Raw genomic sequence first — 14,883 nt, forward strand, 5'->3', positions numbered from 1 at the left:
CGCGTATATAAATAGCTTTATCCTTTAGGTTTTATATGAATCTGCACAATGGATTTACTATACAAATACATACACAAACTTTAAACGAATACACCTTTATACTTTTATTAAAAATATATACACACAAGCTGAAAATCTAAATCTATTCTATTTGTCGTTTCTAGAGTTACGAACGAATGAACTTAGCTGACGCTCTTATCACAAAGCATTACAAAAAGGACGAAAGAGTTATTAAGCAGGGTAAGTTTGTTGTTATTGTTGGTGCTTATTGTTGTGGAAAGAACAAATGTTACAGATAAATGGAGACTATTAGGAAAATATATATGAAGACAGGTGGGCGTTGTTAAACTATGTGAATTCATTTATATCGTCTGCGGATATCCTGGGGGCTAGTTTTGATTTTGTCGAGGGTTTGTTTTTACTTAAGTGGTCAAAAGAAATTGAGATGTTGTTTATGTTGATTATTTGTATCGTAAGATTTTATTGGGACATGATTGATTTGATATGGATGAATATTATGTAAACATTATTAAAGTAGTTAAAATTTTTTTAACAAGATCTAGGTAGCCAATATTTTGATCTCCTTTTCGAGAAATAAAAAGGCACGGAAACTTTTCTGTAAAATTTCTTTTGTGGCACGTAGTGCCATCGTTTTGAAAATGCACATCTTCCAATTTTTTCCATTCAAAAAAGTTTAAGCCTAACTCGGTAGCGCAATCTACTTACCAGTACCGATACCAATAAAATTCATCAGTAAAATTTGTATTTACATATTTGACTATATAAGAGCGTTATATTCAGCAAAAAAATTAATACAATCAGATGAGTTCTAATGGCAAGTATTTAGTTCAAGGAGGTCTTAACAGCGGCGGAACGACCTTGTTCCCAAGGTTTCCGTATTTTACCACTACATTCAAAATGATAGGAAAGAGCCGGTTCTTTTTTTTAATAAATACAGTTGTGATATACTTCCATTTCGCTACCAACTTCGTCGGCCATGCATCGACCCCCTTGACGAAGGTTTTTTGTCTATATTACCAGATAACCCAACCACCACAATACTCCCGAAGGGCCTACCCAATGTGTGTCGTAAAAAGACGCCGGGTAAACCCTTTATTAACGTACCGGGCTGCACACCGAAGCTTCTGGTTATTTAATACAAACCTCTAATTTAAAGGCTTAAGTTAACTGAATGCTTTACACGTTTTAGATGCTTTGATTTTTATTTTTACTGATAGCTACAACCCTCACTTAACACGACGTTGCTGGTTACTAGCCCTCTTGAATTCATGTGTTAAGCAAAATTTAAAAATCTTTTGACCTAAGTATATATGCAAAGTATGGTATGATTGTTTGATCGTTTTTGGATATTCTAGTTTCAAAGATATACAAGAAATCGACAAACTTGTCAAGTATCAAATAGTGACAGCTGTCAAAATATGGGACTATTTAAGATGAAACTTCTTATTGGAACACCCCCTTATAATAAAACTATGGCCATAATCCTTAACTTAAATACCTGATAATATGTCAAAAGAATATTGCAACACGATACCTGTTACAAAGTAGGTAATTTAAGAGAAAGGTTTCTAAGAGAGATGGGCTACAGCCCAGATAGGAAATAGCAACCGGAAGTTGGATCAGCTTATAAAGAAAACTAGAAATTTATTTAAAGTTTCAGATAAATAAAAGGAATATATTTTATACAAAGCAATGTTGGAATCATAGATTTTTTAAGTTTCACCAGAATAAGTGAAGAAGAAAAAGCTCCTTATTGTAGGCATACAAAAGTTCTTTACTGCAAGCGAACATTTATAATTGTTGAATTTGCTGCCATGAAACATTCATCAGTTGTTAAATTTTGTTGTTCTGTGCATCTGTCAATCGAAGCACAATTGTCAAAGAATACTTTAAATGTCAAATGTAAATATCAATCAAAGCACCGCCTCCTCTTAAGGGTGGGAGTTACTCTCAAACAATTTATTGCGTTCTATTATTTGTATATACAATTAAAAAGATTTAATTTTTAATTAGTTGTTTAGAAAGAAAAAAGTAATTATTTTTGTTTTGGTTTGTATTAGGTGATGTTGCTGATGGCATGTACTTCATCGAATTGGGCAAAGTTTCTGTTCGAATAGAACAAGATGGCGGTGAAGTTGAAGTATCACAACTAAGCAAAGGTCAATACTTTGGTGAATTGGCTTTGGTAACACATCGACCCAGGGCAGCATCTGTTTATGCTATCGATGACATCAAAGTTGCATGTAAGTATAGCCTAACAATTAAAATTAAATTTAAATGCTTTGAAAAATTATGTGATTGTAGAAGCTTTGAAGTTGTATAATTATTTGAATGTAATGTTTTTACTTTTTCCTCAAAGAATTAGCAATTTTTTTTTTTTTTTTGTCTAGAGTGTTTAATTGTAATTTCACATATCCTTAGCACATTTTTACACATACATACAGGACATACTTTAATTTAATTAAAAATATCATCCAGCAATTACATCATATTCAAAGAGCTTATTACTGCCGCTTGAGTAATTTTATTTTTTAATTTATTTTGCCTTATTTAATAAGCAATTCTTATTCATATACATATTTTTTTATTATTAATTTTTTCCCTCCAATTTTGCTTTTAATTTTCAATTAAATATTGTTTTTTTTTTTTTGTTTTCTTAATTCATACCCTCCCTGTAGTTTTAGAAACTGGATGCTTTGAGCGACTATTGGGCAAATGTATTAACTTAATTAAGCGTGGTATTCGCGATTATCCTTATATTGACGATGAATTACGCTTGGATATTGCAAATAATAGAATATAAGACAAACAAGACAGTCATATATAATAATAATTAAGTTTTAACAGTATAATAATTGACACTGCTTGGTTTTTTTGTAGTAATTTAATTTATTATTATTTTTTGTTATCAATCAATTATGACCGCGAAAATTTAAACCGAAAAATGATAGCTAACTTAAGATTACACCTCAAGGAATGCAAGATTTTTTAGGAAATTTTTAGTTGTTTAATTTATAAATATATAATTCAAAATCAAAATCAAATGGGGTGGCGCAACAGTCCGTTGTGAACCAGGGCCTAGTGACTTACTTCCTGTGTGCGAGTACTGTTGTCAGGAATGGAAGGGACCTACAATTTAAGGCCGAATCCGAACGGCTAGTTTGAGAAAGCACTTTTTCATGACAAGAATTACTCTTGAAGGATTTGTCAATTCCTCGCAAGAGGCAGTACCCGCGAAAATTATTTTTTTAAATTATGGTGGCACAGGCAGGGATTGAACCCAAGACCTCTTGCATGAAAAAAAAAAATATATAATTAAATTAACATTTAAATTACTCTTAATTTAGTCTACAATTATAATAACTTCATTTTCGTTGGTATGCTTGAAAAGTAGTTAAATGCTTTAAATTCCTTAAATGAAATCAACAACATACAAAATTGACAAAATTTACTAATAGTACCGCTTTATATTTTTATCTTAACGTTAAAATTTGGTATGACAACCTTTTTTATGATACAATTTTGGTCATAGACATTAATTAAAAAGTATGTTCAAGCGAGGTCGATATGAACTTGAAAACTAAAAATAAAAGCCGTATTTTTTCTTTCAAAAATGGGATACTTTAAAAAATTAAAAAAGTTAGTTTGAGAAGAGCTTCCTTAATCCGAGTTTAACTTAACTTTAATAATACTTAATTTAAACGTAATACCGTGGCGTGATGGTTAGTGCAAAGGACTGTCATGTAAGAGGTATTTGCTTCAACCAATACCTAATGTTATTTTCATAGGTACTGCCTCTTGCGAGAAATTGGCAAATCTTCCAAGAGTAATTCTTGTCATGAACAATGCCTTCTTAAATTAGCCGTTCATAATCGCACACAGGAATGGTTGAAAATTGTAAGTCGCTAGACTCTAGTTCTCTACGGATTGTTGCGCATCTCATTTATATTCTTATAAACTTTTAACAATCTAAACATTAATTTTTTACCAATAAGGACTTGACAACTTTTTTTTAACTAAAACGCAAATTATTTTTCATTAGATGTACCCAATTTGCGATGACTTGGCTATTTCGCGTAAAATGTTGGCGGCTAATAGGCATAACCTATGGCTTAACGTAGCCTTAAAGAAAATAGTGTAGACTAGTTAACGTGACGATCATTATCATCGACGAATAAATATGGCCCAGTATCGCCTCCGCCGTCATGCAATCCGCACCAAACTGTTATTTTTAAATATGAAGTGGTGATTCATGAAGTAAATTTGAAGTTTCCACCGACTAATAATGCACATTTAGCCAAAAATCAGCTTCAAAAAATTCATCACCTTGGCGCATCTTCTCCAGAGCCTAATCAGAGAACGTACGTTTCGCTTCAAATGATCAAGATCCTCACAGATGAAATTGACTGATTTGAATGGTTTTCTACGGACTCCTGAATGGCAGATATATTTTCTACACTTCGATCAACGGGTTGTCTCATTGATACACGGCAATAAAGTCGTTATTGTTTGTCTACTAGTGCGAGAATTACGAACGAAAATTAGAGTAAGCACTATTAAAGTTGCAGTCTCTGACTATGAATGTCAGCAAAAAATGTTGAGTTTACTGAATAAATTGACAATGACAGTTCGATGATTAGTGAAAGATCGACGTAGCAAATTAAATTCAAAGTTGTCAAGTCCCTATTATAAAACCCCAAGCATATGAACAGAAATTAGTAAACATTTCTAAAAAAATTTGAAAAAGCACGTAATTGCACTCAAAATTACATACATAAATTAAATACATTAATAATTATGTTTGTTATGTAAATTTAACTTATTTGCAATAAAATAAGTTATTTAAATGTTACTCTCTTATTGAAAACAAAAATTAACTCTAGTTTAGTTTTAGATAAACATTCCTTTAATCGTTTGCTTGGATTCCTTGTGGATGTAATGAAAAGAAATATTGACGTTTACGAAGAAACATTAGAAAATCTAATGATGAGTAATACTTGCTGTTAATATTAAATTTTCATTTTATGATTTTTGAACTAATAAAATTCCATTCTTAGTATCATTACAATAAATACGTTTTTATTTTTTCAATTCAACAAAAAAAAGAATAACTTGATTTAAATTTGAGTTTCCAAATTCGAAAAAAAGAACAAAAAGAGGATATCAAATTTTAAAATAATCTTTTAAAAGTTATGTATATCGCAACTGATTTTAATTTGGCCATAATGAAGTTAAATTTCAAAATTGTATTGGTAAGATTTGAGATATTTCCTTTTTTAAAAATGAAAATATTTAGCATGCCTACGCATGTCATAAAAGTCGGGTTTTAAAGTCTTGAAAAAAATATAGTTAATATTTTTACAAAGTAAATAATTTAAAATTGATTAAAAGGGCTTAAAATATTAATTTATATCTTTAATAACATCGGGATTAGAATTATTCTATACATGTACATATTATAAAAAAATGTTTTTTGTTTGTCATTAAACTAATTTTTTATATAAATCATTACACAAATTAAATACTAACAAATATATCACTAACAGCACAAACAAAACTTAATTTATGCACTTTTATATAGAACTAATATTTTTGTTTCTTTATGCATGTTCCCATTAGTTATTTTTAATATTTCTTTACTTAAAACTTTAAAATATATATCCTATCAGCACGTGTTTATAAAATTGTAAATGTTGAAATAAATTTATATTGCTAAATATTAAAATTTAAAGCACACAAGGTGCATATTGAAGCAGTAAGATGTATAAAATTAAATGTATCTGCACTTCTTTTTAAGCTGTGCAATCACAATCTTTTGTTATCCCAAAAATTCATTCATTGAATTCATTTAAAGTTTTAAAAGCAAAATTCACTTTGAAATTTTAACGCTAGACATAAAATCAACAATTCCTTTCATCCTTTCATGATTTTACGTCTGTTATTTGTTTTTCACATTTAACCAGACAATTTGGGCAAACCTATGTCTTGTTAATGTTTAAAACTGAACGTTCAACGTTTTTGAATTTATGTTACGTTGAGCAAATGTTCATTCAAGAAACAATTGCCATTATTAAGCATACCATTACAGAAGACTACGCTAGTCTTTTCTTTCAGCGAGTCATAAAATACAAAATGTTATAATAGCTTTATGTATGAAAGTCATGATGTTTTCTAAGCCACAAAGCTATTTATTCTCAAAAACTACGTACTTTTCAACGGCAATATCCAAAATAACGTAAAATACTTAATTTTACCATGGCCGTGAGTGATCCCTTTAATATTTGTACTCAAGTATTAAATGTTATTCTTTAAGAAAAACCAGAGACCAGAACCAAACATATTAATTGGTGTTATTCTATTTGTGAAAGCCTTTTTCCTATTACAATCTGACGATCTTTGTTTTATATTTACTGTTTAGCGTTTACAAGAGCTATTTGGTAAGATTTCACAATTGTTCCCTGGTCTGTTGTTGTTTTTTCTGAAAATGGCTTAAAAACATTCGCAACAAGGTTATTTTCCGTCTTCTGATTGTTTGTGATCTTTTAAGTCACTTGGGAGCTCTTCTCCTCCTTTAATAATCTACCAACTTTTCTTTAAATTTTAATTCAGTTTTATATTGACTTATCTTCTGAGAGTTTCGTAGTTTGGCTATTTCATCACGAAATACAATTTTCCGAAAACGAACTTTTTTTCCAAAATGGAATGATATCCAAAATCTGTTCATACATTCGAAATAGAGTCATTAATTACAAAATTCGATTGTAGCACTAATTTCCAAAAATCGTAGTCAATCTATGACTATCTTATAGGCCCTGCGCATCTTAGCAATCTCACACGCTAGAGATCAAACTTTCTCGCAAAAAGGCCGAGCTTTAAAATAAAAATAACGATTCTTTTTATTTCTGTTCTTTTTTTAGGATTAATTATTGTTTAATTAACTTAGCTACTTAACTTTACTTTACTGAAGTGAAAGTTAAGTGTTTTCAACTAAAAAAAAAACAAGAAGCATGTATACCAATATTGATGTTTTATCTGCTTTAAACAACCCTTATTCTTACCTATCTGTCAATAATTAAATGTCATTAAAAAATACTTTTAACTTAAATAAATATTTTAAACGAAAAAATAAATCAAATAAACATTTATAAATTATTTCAGTCTTGGATGTGGATGCATTTGAGCGTCTATTAGGACCATGCATGGAGATCATGAAACGTAGCATTGATGACTATGAAACACAGCTGATTAAAATATTCGGCAGTAAAAATAATATCACTGACACACGATAAATATCTTAATAAAAAGAAAAAATCATATTTCGATGATAAGTCTGAAGAAAAAAAAAATAGATAAAAATAAACAAAACAAAAACACACAAAAAACAACACACCTATAAAACAAAACAGTATGATTCTTAAAACAAAACAAAAATTAAACAACAAAAACAAACAACAATTCACATCTATAATGTATATTTTTATTTAGCGTAAGTTAAAAAAAAGTATTTATTGTAATATCGCGCAAATAAAAACAAAAAAAACAACAATTAGGAACCGTTCCGAAGTCTTAGGAAAAATAAAATAAATAACTTATTCACGCATAAAATAGAAACAAACAAACAAACAAAATATGGACACACACAAAAACAAGAGGATCAAAAAAAGGAAAAACAAAACATCATCATTCAATAAATTTTTAGATAAACAAAAAAGTAAAAACATAAAAGAAGAAAATTTACAACGCTTTTAGTTATAAATTTCCATTATGTAAAAGGGTTTAAATTCAATTACCATTAAATCACTTTTTTAAATTTATTGGAAATATTAAAAATAAACACATTTAAAAATGCTAAAATAAAAAAACAAGTGAAATTGTTCCAATTAAAAATATAAATGCTTAGACATGGGAACAACTTATTATATCGTTAAAAAATGGGATTGAATGTAGCAAGAAACAAAAACAAAACAAAAATGGTTACTTACATATATCGTGAATTTTTGTTTTTTTTTTTTTTTGAATTAACTAAAATCTAAATCATGTGAATGTAAAATAAAACACAACTAATACAAAATATTTATTCACACAATGCAAAAAGATATCTATATTATATAGAATGATATTTGTTTATTATATTGTAGAACAAATAATAGATAAATAAAATTAAATAAAAAATAATGTTGAACATTTTTTCTGATATTAAAAAACAAAAATAAGAAAATTGCAAAAAAAAATACAAACATATTGACTAATTTATTAAATAAATGTGAATTTCAAGTAGAGTAAACAATAAGTGAATATACATATTAACTAAAAACTAAAACAAAAACAGAAGAAAAACATTAACTAAATTATATATATAAAAATATAGATATAAATAAAATAAAACAACATTTTTTTATAAAAAAAAAATAATTAAAAAGTAAACTAGTTTTAGCATTCATTTTACCTGAATATAATAAAATATTTATGAAAGATTTTGATTTTTTATTTTAATTTTTAATTTTGCATACAATTATATAGCTATGAAAATAATAATAAATGTTTTTTGTTTATTATTAAAAATAAAAATAAAATTTAAATCTAACTGCAGAAGATAGTAGTCCTATATTGTTATAAATGTCTAACTGTTATTTAACTAAAATAAAATTCAAAACATATTTGTATATGTAAAAAATAATAATAATTTCTGTTCTTGTAACTATTACAAAAGCAATGCAAAGTAAAAACAAAAATAACAAACAAAAAAAAAGAACACAAAATTATTTGAATTTATGTTAAGTTTTGTTGTCCATTCAATTTTTATATTCTAAGCGTTCTACATATAAAACATTTAAGAAGAAAAACGCAATTTCAAATTTAAAAAAAAAAAAAACAAGAAAGAGTTAGCAAAAATATATGTTAAATTTATTATGTTGGTCCTATACTTAACTTGAGAGAAAATGAATGTAATATTTTAATGATCCGAGGGATTCGTTTCAAAAACACTAAAGATAAGACATTTTTCTTCCTAGCTAGGAACAAAGAACTTTAAGATCAAAACAAATATTTTGGTTCCTTGGCTTACATGCCATATTCTTGTGTATTTCTTTTTTTTACTACAACCAGCTGATCATGTCGGTAGTACCCTTGGCATGATTGTAAGTGAGTTGAACTGTCATGCCAGAGATCTTTGGTTCAATCCCTGCCTGTGCTGTCTAAAGTTTTTTTTTCGCGGGTACTGCCTCTTGCGAGGAATTGACAAATTCTCCAAGAGTAATTCTTGCCAGGAAAAGTTCTCAAATTCGCCATTCAGATTCGGCTTAGAACTTTAGATCCCCTCAATCCATGACACCAGTCCTCGCACACAGGAATGGTTAAGACCCGTAAGTTACTAAGCCCCAGTTCTTAACGGACTGTTGTGCCACCTAATTTATTTATTTGAACTGCTCCTGTGGACGTTCTTCTTCATTTTAAGCGTAGGGTCGCACTCACAAATTAGTAAGTATACGCCTGAGTGCTGTAATTTGTGGTAAAGCTTACATAGGTCAACCAATTAATTGGCTTGAAATTTAATACACAGTACAGTACATCAAAACAAGACATAAGGACAGATGAGAAAGATGAAAGAAAGTTATTCAGGGCCGAGAAAATTCAACGAATAAGATATCATAAAAGTCGGGTTCTGGGTTTTTGGTATTGCATCTAAGACACAGCTTTATAAGTATTCTAGTTTAGATAAATTCAAGTTTTTCAACAACTGTTACCATTGTTGTTGAGTAATGCAATGATAATTTGCAAAGACAAAACGTGATCTTAAAAAGTATTTCAGGATTCGGTATCTCATTTTAACGACTCTGAATTTGAGTATGACTATAAATTTTAGTTTAAAAACTAAGACTTTACATCGTTAACATAAACCTCGCCAACAAAAAAAATACTCGCAAGGTCTGTCTTAAATAATTCAATTGAATTTAAGTCCCTTAAACTCCTGTCATAGAACGCATTTACCTATACTAGTCCTGGCTCTCTTTCGACCTGTTTCGTTGTAAAATTCAAAAGTCAGAAAGTCAGAACAGCTTATTCTTAAAAATTGAGTGAAAACGGCTCTGTAAAACTTGATTTTTTTCATTGGTAGTAAGATTCGGCTTCAATGGTGCCAACCAATCGAAATCCACGATCAACGTCTAAAAGCGTCTCGACTCCATCATAAGTACATGCGTTGGCTTAAGAGCATTTAAGGATACCTGAACTGGGATAATCATGGATTAGAGATGACCCACTGAAAACAAACTTGGCCTTAGTTTAACACATTAGACACTTCTCCAAATCTTTCAAGTTTCTTATTTCATCGGATCACAGAACCTCGTTGATAATCGGATTCCAACATTTTGGTTAGACCGATGAGTGTTTTAAAAATCGTTTAATGTTAGTAAGTCATTTCCCAAAATATTTTTAAATAAGTTTCATAAAAAAAACAGTTAAATATAAATCTAATTTTTTAATTTAAAGACCAATGTGTTCAGAATTATCTACGCTTCGGTTTTTGATATCTCTTTCTTGATATATATTATATATTTGTTTCAATTTAATACTTTGCAAAATTTTCCTAATTCAAAAATATAAAAATCTAACTAAAAAAAAAACAACAGATAACTTGAAACGAAAACAATCATGGCTCAAAATTTTGCTGTACCAATTTTTTGTAGTATAGATATAGAGTTGCCATAGAAAAAAAATATAAATAAATGTGTGTATTTTCGTATTGTTTATTATTTATTTTGTTAAGTATAGAAAAATTAAAAAAAAAGAAAACCATAAATATTACAAAACACCCCGTCTTAATATTGTTAACTTATTTTAACCTCCATATTATTTTATATTCTGTTTTCTTGTTGTTGCTGTTTATTATTATTTAAAATAAAGGGTGGAATCTATAACCTTTGTTCCTTACATTATTTATTTTGTATACAAAAAAAAAACAAATTCTAATAAAAAAAAAGTAATTAAAAAGAAAATAAAATAATAATTGCAGTAAATTAAAGCAATATTCATAATAAGTTGTTTACAACATGAAATTTTTATTATCATATTATATTCCCTAGTGAATTACTTATTATTTACTATTAACCTTGCATGTACTGATGATTCCTGTACATTTCTTAGCAATCAAATTAAAAAATAAAATTATTAAAAAAGGCAAGCAAAAGAGAAAAAAATTAATATAAGACACATTTTTTTCTAGCCTTACGGTATGTGTATAGTTTAAGGAATAGAAATATGTATGTATGTAAACTTCTCCACCCTTAAAAAAGAGCTTAACCATCAATGAAAAACAAAATAAGTAAATCTTCTTAAATATAAATATAAAAATAAAATAAAATACTTATCGGTGCAAGTGTTATTTAAAAAAAATAATATGTTGAATAATGATGTATTATACATAAAAGAAAATATTTACATTAAAACAACAATTAAGAACTAAAAAATTAAATACATACTATTCTTTGGTGTCTAGTCTTTGTGTGGGACTTTAAATTAAAATGAAAAACAAAAAGAAAAGAAAAATCACAACATACCAACTTAAGAATTATAGAAAGTGCTGGACATTTTCTCCAAAATTCACTAAACAAAAATTAAAAAAAAAAACAAACATGTAATTAAAATTACAACATAAAATTTGAGAAAAAATTATGTTAAAATTATTATGTCGGTATGATTATATTTTATTTTGTAAGAATTAACAAAAAAAATAAACTGTATTGTTGTGTTGTGTTAAACAATAAGTAAATTTAATCACAAACAGAAGAAAAAAAAAAAAAACAAAAATCAGCAAAATTGTAGAAGCTAAACAAAAAACAAATAAAACACAAATATTAAATGTTTCTTAAAACAAAAATCATTACATACACAACAAAAAAATCAGTAAACTAGTATTATGTAATAATTATTACAATAATGCGTTTTTCATACCCCATCATTCATCAAAGATTTTGTTAATATACCTTTCATTAAAATGAACATGGTATTTAATATGTTTTTAGATGTATTATGATGATCATGTCCATCTTGCCATTTAGAATTAATATTAAAAAAAAATAAAAAAACAAAACAAAATTCATTTTTATGAATTAAATAAAAAATAAATAAAACAAAAAAAATATCAATTGTTTACTATTAGTGTAATGAAGTATGAAATACATTTTAACAAAAACAAAATAAACAAAACTACATGAGGTGCAGAATTATAATATGACAAACAAAAACATACATAGAAAATATATATTATATAACCTTACTGCCAACCAGCAAAATCAATGCACTTTCAACTTCGACACTTAATGACCTATTTTCCAATCGCAATAAAATATTATTTAAATGAAATGTGGATTTTTGGCTTTTACTCAAAAGTATGTTGGTGTTGTTCGCTTATCACTGCAACTACACCTGATGGTTTCGTTTTATTAATTCGATAAATTTGTTTTAAGTAGACCGTACCTCACAAGTTAAGAACGACCTTAACCCACATAACTTGCTTAACAGAACATATTTTGGTACCGATCTTGCTGGAGAGGTTTGTAAGTCCGGGAAGTGTGGGTAGTCAGTATAGTTGGAAATTCTGTGCATGAGGCAGTGGGAACAATTAGGGTTCTTATTAATAATCTTTATGAAGAAATACCAAACGAATATAGAAAATCACTCCTACATTCTCATATACCTAAAGGTGCCAAATTCTGCTATTTCCGAATAATCTGAGGTGAAAGTCTGACTAATGTGTAGGAAAGTACTAAAGTGTGGCAAACAAAATAAATCACGAAGTGTACGAATTTAATTTGTTTTAATAAACTACAAATTAAAATCACTCTTTTAGGAAGTTCTATGGACATATACTCCGCGGTGCAGGGAACTAAGTCCCTAAGTTTAAATTCTGAACTAAAGGTACATTATTTATATAACACAACAAAAATCAAAAATTTAAAAAAACAAAAAATATTTAGAATTCAAGTCAATAAACTAAACCATGAAAAAATGAAAAAGAAACAACACTAAAAAACGAAATAACTTAATAATTTAAAAAAACACTTTTGAAAATCCGTGAAAAATTGTTCTAAAATAAGGGCATAATATGACACATATACACAATTAGACGTTGTTATCATTGTTAATATTTGGTATAAGTCATCATTTATTGTGGAAAATGATGGGATTTTTTTTATTGTTTTCAGAATCTTCAAGCACCAATTGCAATATTCAGAATTTTCAGAGCCTTGAATACAGCAGCGGTATACTAACTTTAGCATAGTTTTTTTTCGTAGCATGATGATCTTTTTCAAACTATATTTTGAAATCAACTGGTACTGAAAATAATTTTAAAAAAATGCGCTGTTTGTATTTTTTTCTGATACTATGACAGAAGCAATCTTTTTCAAAAAGGTACCACAAAAATAGATTTCTGGTTTAAAAAAAGTTATATCATAAAATGAAGATGTTGCGGTTACTATTCTGAAAAATTGCCCCCTCCCGCCTAATAGACCCCCATCCCATACCATTTTTTCTTCATTTACTTAAAAGGTAAGCCTGCGAGTCCTCATAGTATTTACATATCTAAACTTTCAGTATAGGCCGTAATAAACAGTGCAAAATCATTCCCCAACTTCTATACAACATGGTGGCTCTAGTTTTATGGTATGGGGCTTCTTCCCATACCATAGTATAGATTCCATATACCGAATAAATGATGTAATGGATCAGCACGTTTATCTTGACATTCTTCAGGGAATTATACTGGCTTACGCAGAGAAGGAAATGGGAATCAGATTAGTTTCGGGTCAATAACATTTTTGTTTAAACTCACGTTCCCAATCACCTAATGTCATCTCAATAGAAAACCTTTGGGCAAATGCTAAAAAAAAATTGTAGTTTCAAAACCCACCATCAATAACTAGCTTTGGGTTAAAGTTAAAAACTGCATGAGATGTCAGGCTTTGGTAGATTGTGATAAAATCTAAAATTTTCTTGTCATGAACATTTAAAAAAAAGTTTAACTTTTATTTTCACGATTGGAAAAACTAAAAAGGTTATTTAAAGCTTCATCATCCGTGAAGGAGATGTTGTGATATGTAGAGCTGTCAATTGTTTTGGAGTAGCTGAGCTTAAGGTCCTTACATCAAAAATGACTGCAGCTGTTTATAAGGTAATCCTGGACTACAAATTTTTCTAAATATTCTAACATTTCTTTGACCCATAGGCTTGGCCCACCAAAATGATAACGCGCGCCTATTCACTTGATGCGCATAATAAAAGCTTGTACAGAGGAGCAGGAAAAATAATTTAACTTGGGCGTCGAAAAATGATAACGGCGTTTTGTAAAGGGATTAAAAACAAGCACTTTTTACTATGGGAGAGGGTTCTATCTTCACCGTTAAGGAGGTGGGGGCAGTTTTGGAAAACAAAAAATATTAAATAAGAACGGTAACACTTACAATAGCTGCGTTTTTTTGTATTTAAAAATTGGTACAACTTAAAGAAGATCTGTCAAAACAATAATTTAAAAAAAAAACACAAATGGAAGAAAGTTATGTGAATTGTGAAAATCAAATGTTAAAATTAATTTAGCAACAAAAAAAACTTAATAAAACTAATAAAATGGACAATTTTCAAGAAGAAATGGTTAGGAAACATCGGAAATAGAGAATCTATAAAAATAGTTCATTTAACAATTGCAGCTTTGACATAAAATAAAAACTTCAAGAAAGGCGTTTGTTCGAAGACTACTACATTAACTACGAGCTTGAAGCTCGTTTCAATTCCTTTACTTAATCGAGTTGAAATGAGCTTAATTTGACTCAATTCCGGTCGGGGATCGGCATCAATTCAAAATTTGTG

At 28.5% G+C, this 14,883-nt stretch overlaps 1 protein-coding gene across 3 annotated transcripts in view; it reads left to right on the forward strand.

Moving 5' to 3' along the window:
• The window catches only part of LOC129952899 (cAMP-dependent protein kinase type II regulatory subunit), a 161,235-nt gene extending 148,850 nt beyond the window's left edge, over positions 1-12,385 (forward strand). Inside the window, exons 7-9 of one of the 3 annotated variants that reach the window (XM_056065842.1) lie at positions 165-240; positions 2,082-2,264; positions 4,910-5,043. In XM_056065842.1, coding sequence (XP_055921817.1) covers positions 165-240; positions 2,082-2,264; positions 4,910-5,028 — 378 coding nt within the window. In that variant the 3' untranslated portion in view covers positions 5,029-5,043. Of the gene's footprint in view, positions 1-164; positions 241-2,081; positions 2,265-2,699; positions 2,967-4,909; positions 5,044-7,179 lie in introns of those variants that run through there. The other 2 variants (XM_056065841.1, XM_056065840.1) reach the window with 2 other exon arrangements.
• The last annotated feature ends 2,498 nt before the right edge of the window (positions 12,386-14,883 follow it).

The sequence above is a fragment of the Eupeodes corollae genome, chromosome 3 (genome assembly GCF_945859685.1).
Source record: "Eupeodes corollae chromosome 3, idEupCoro1.1, whole genome shotgun sequence".
In the NCBI taxonomy this organism is placed as follows: Eukaryota; Metazoa; Arthropoda; class Insecta; order Diptera; family Syrphidae; genus Eupeodes; species Eupeodes corollae.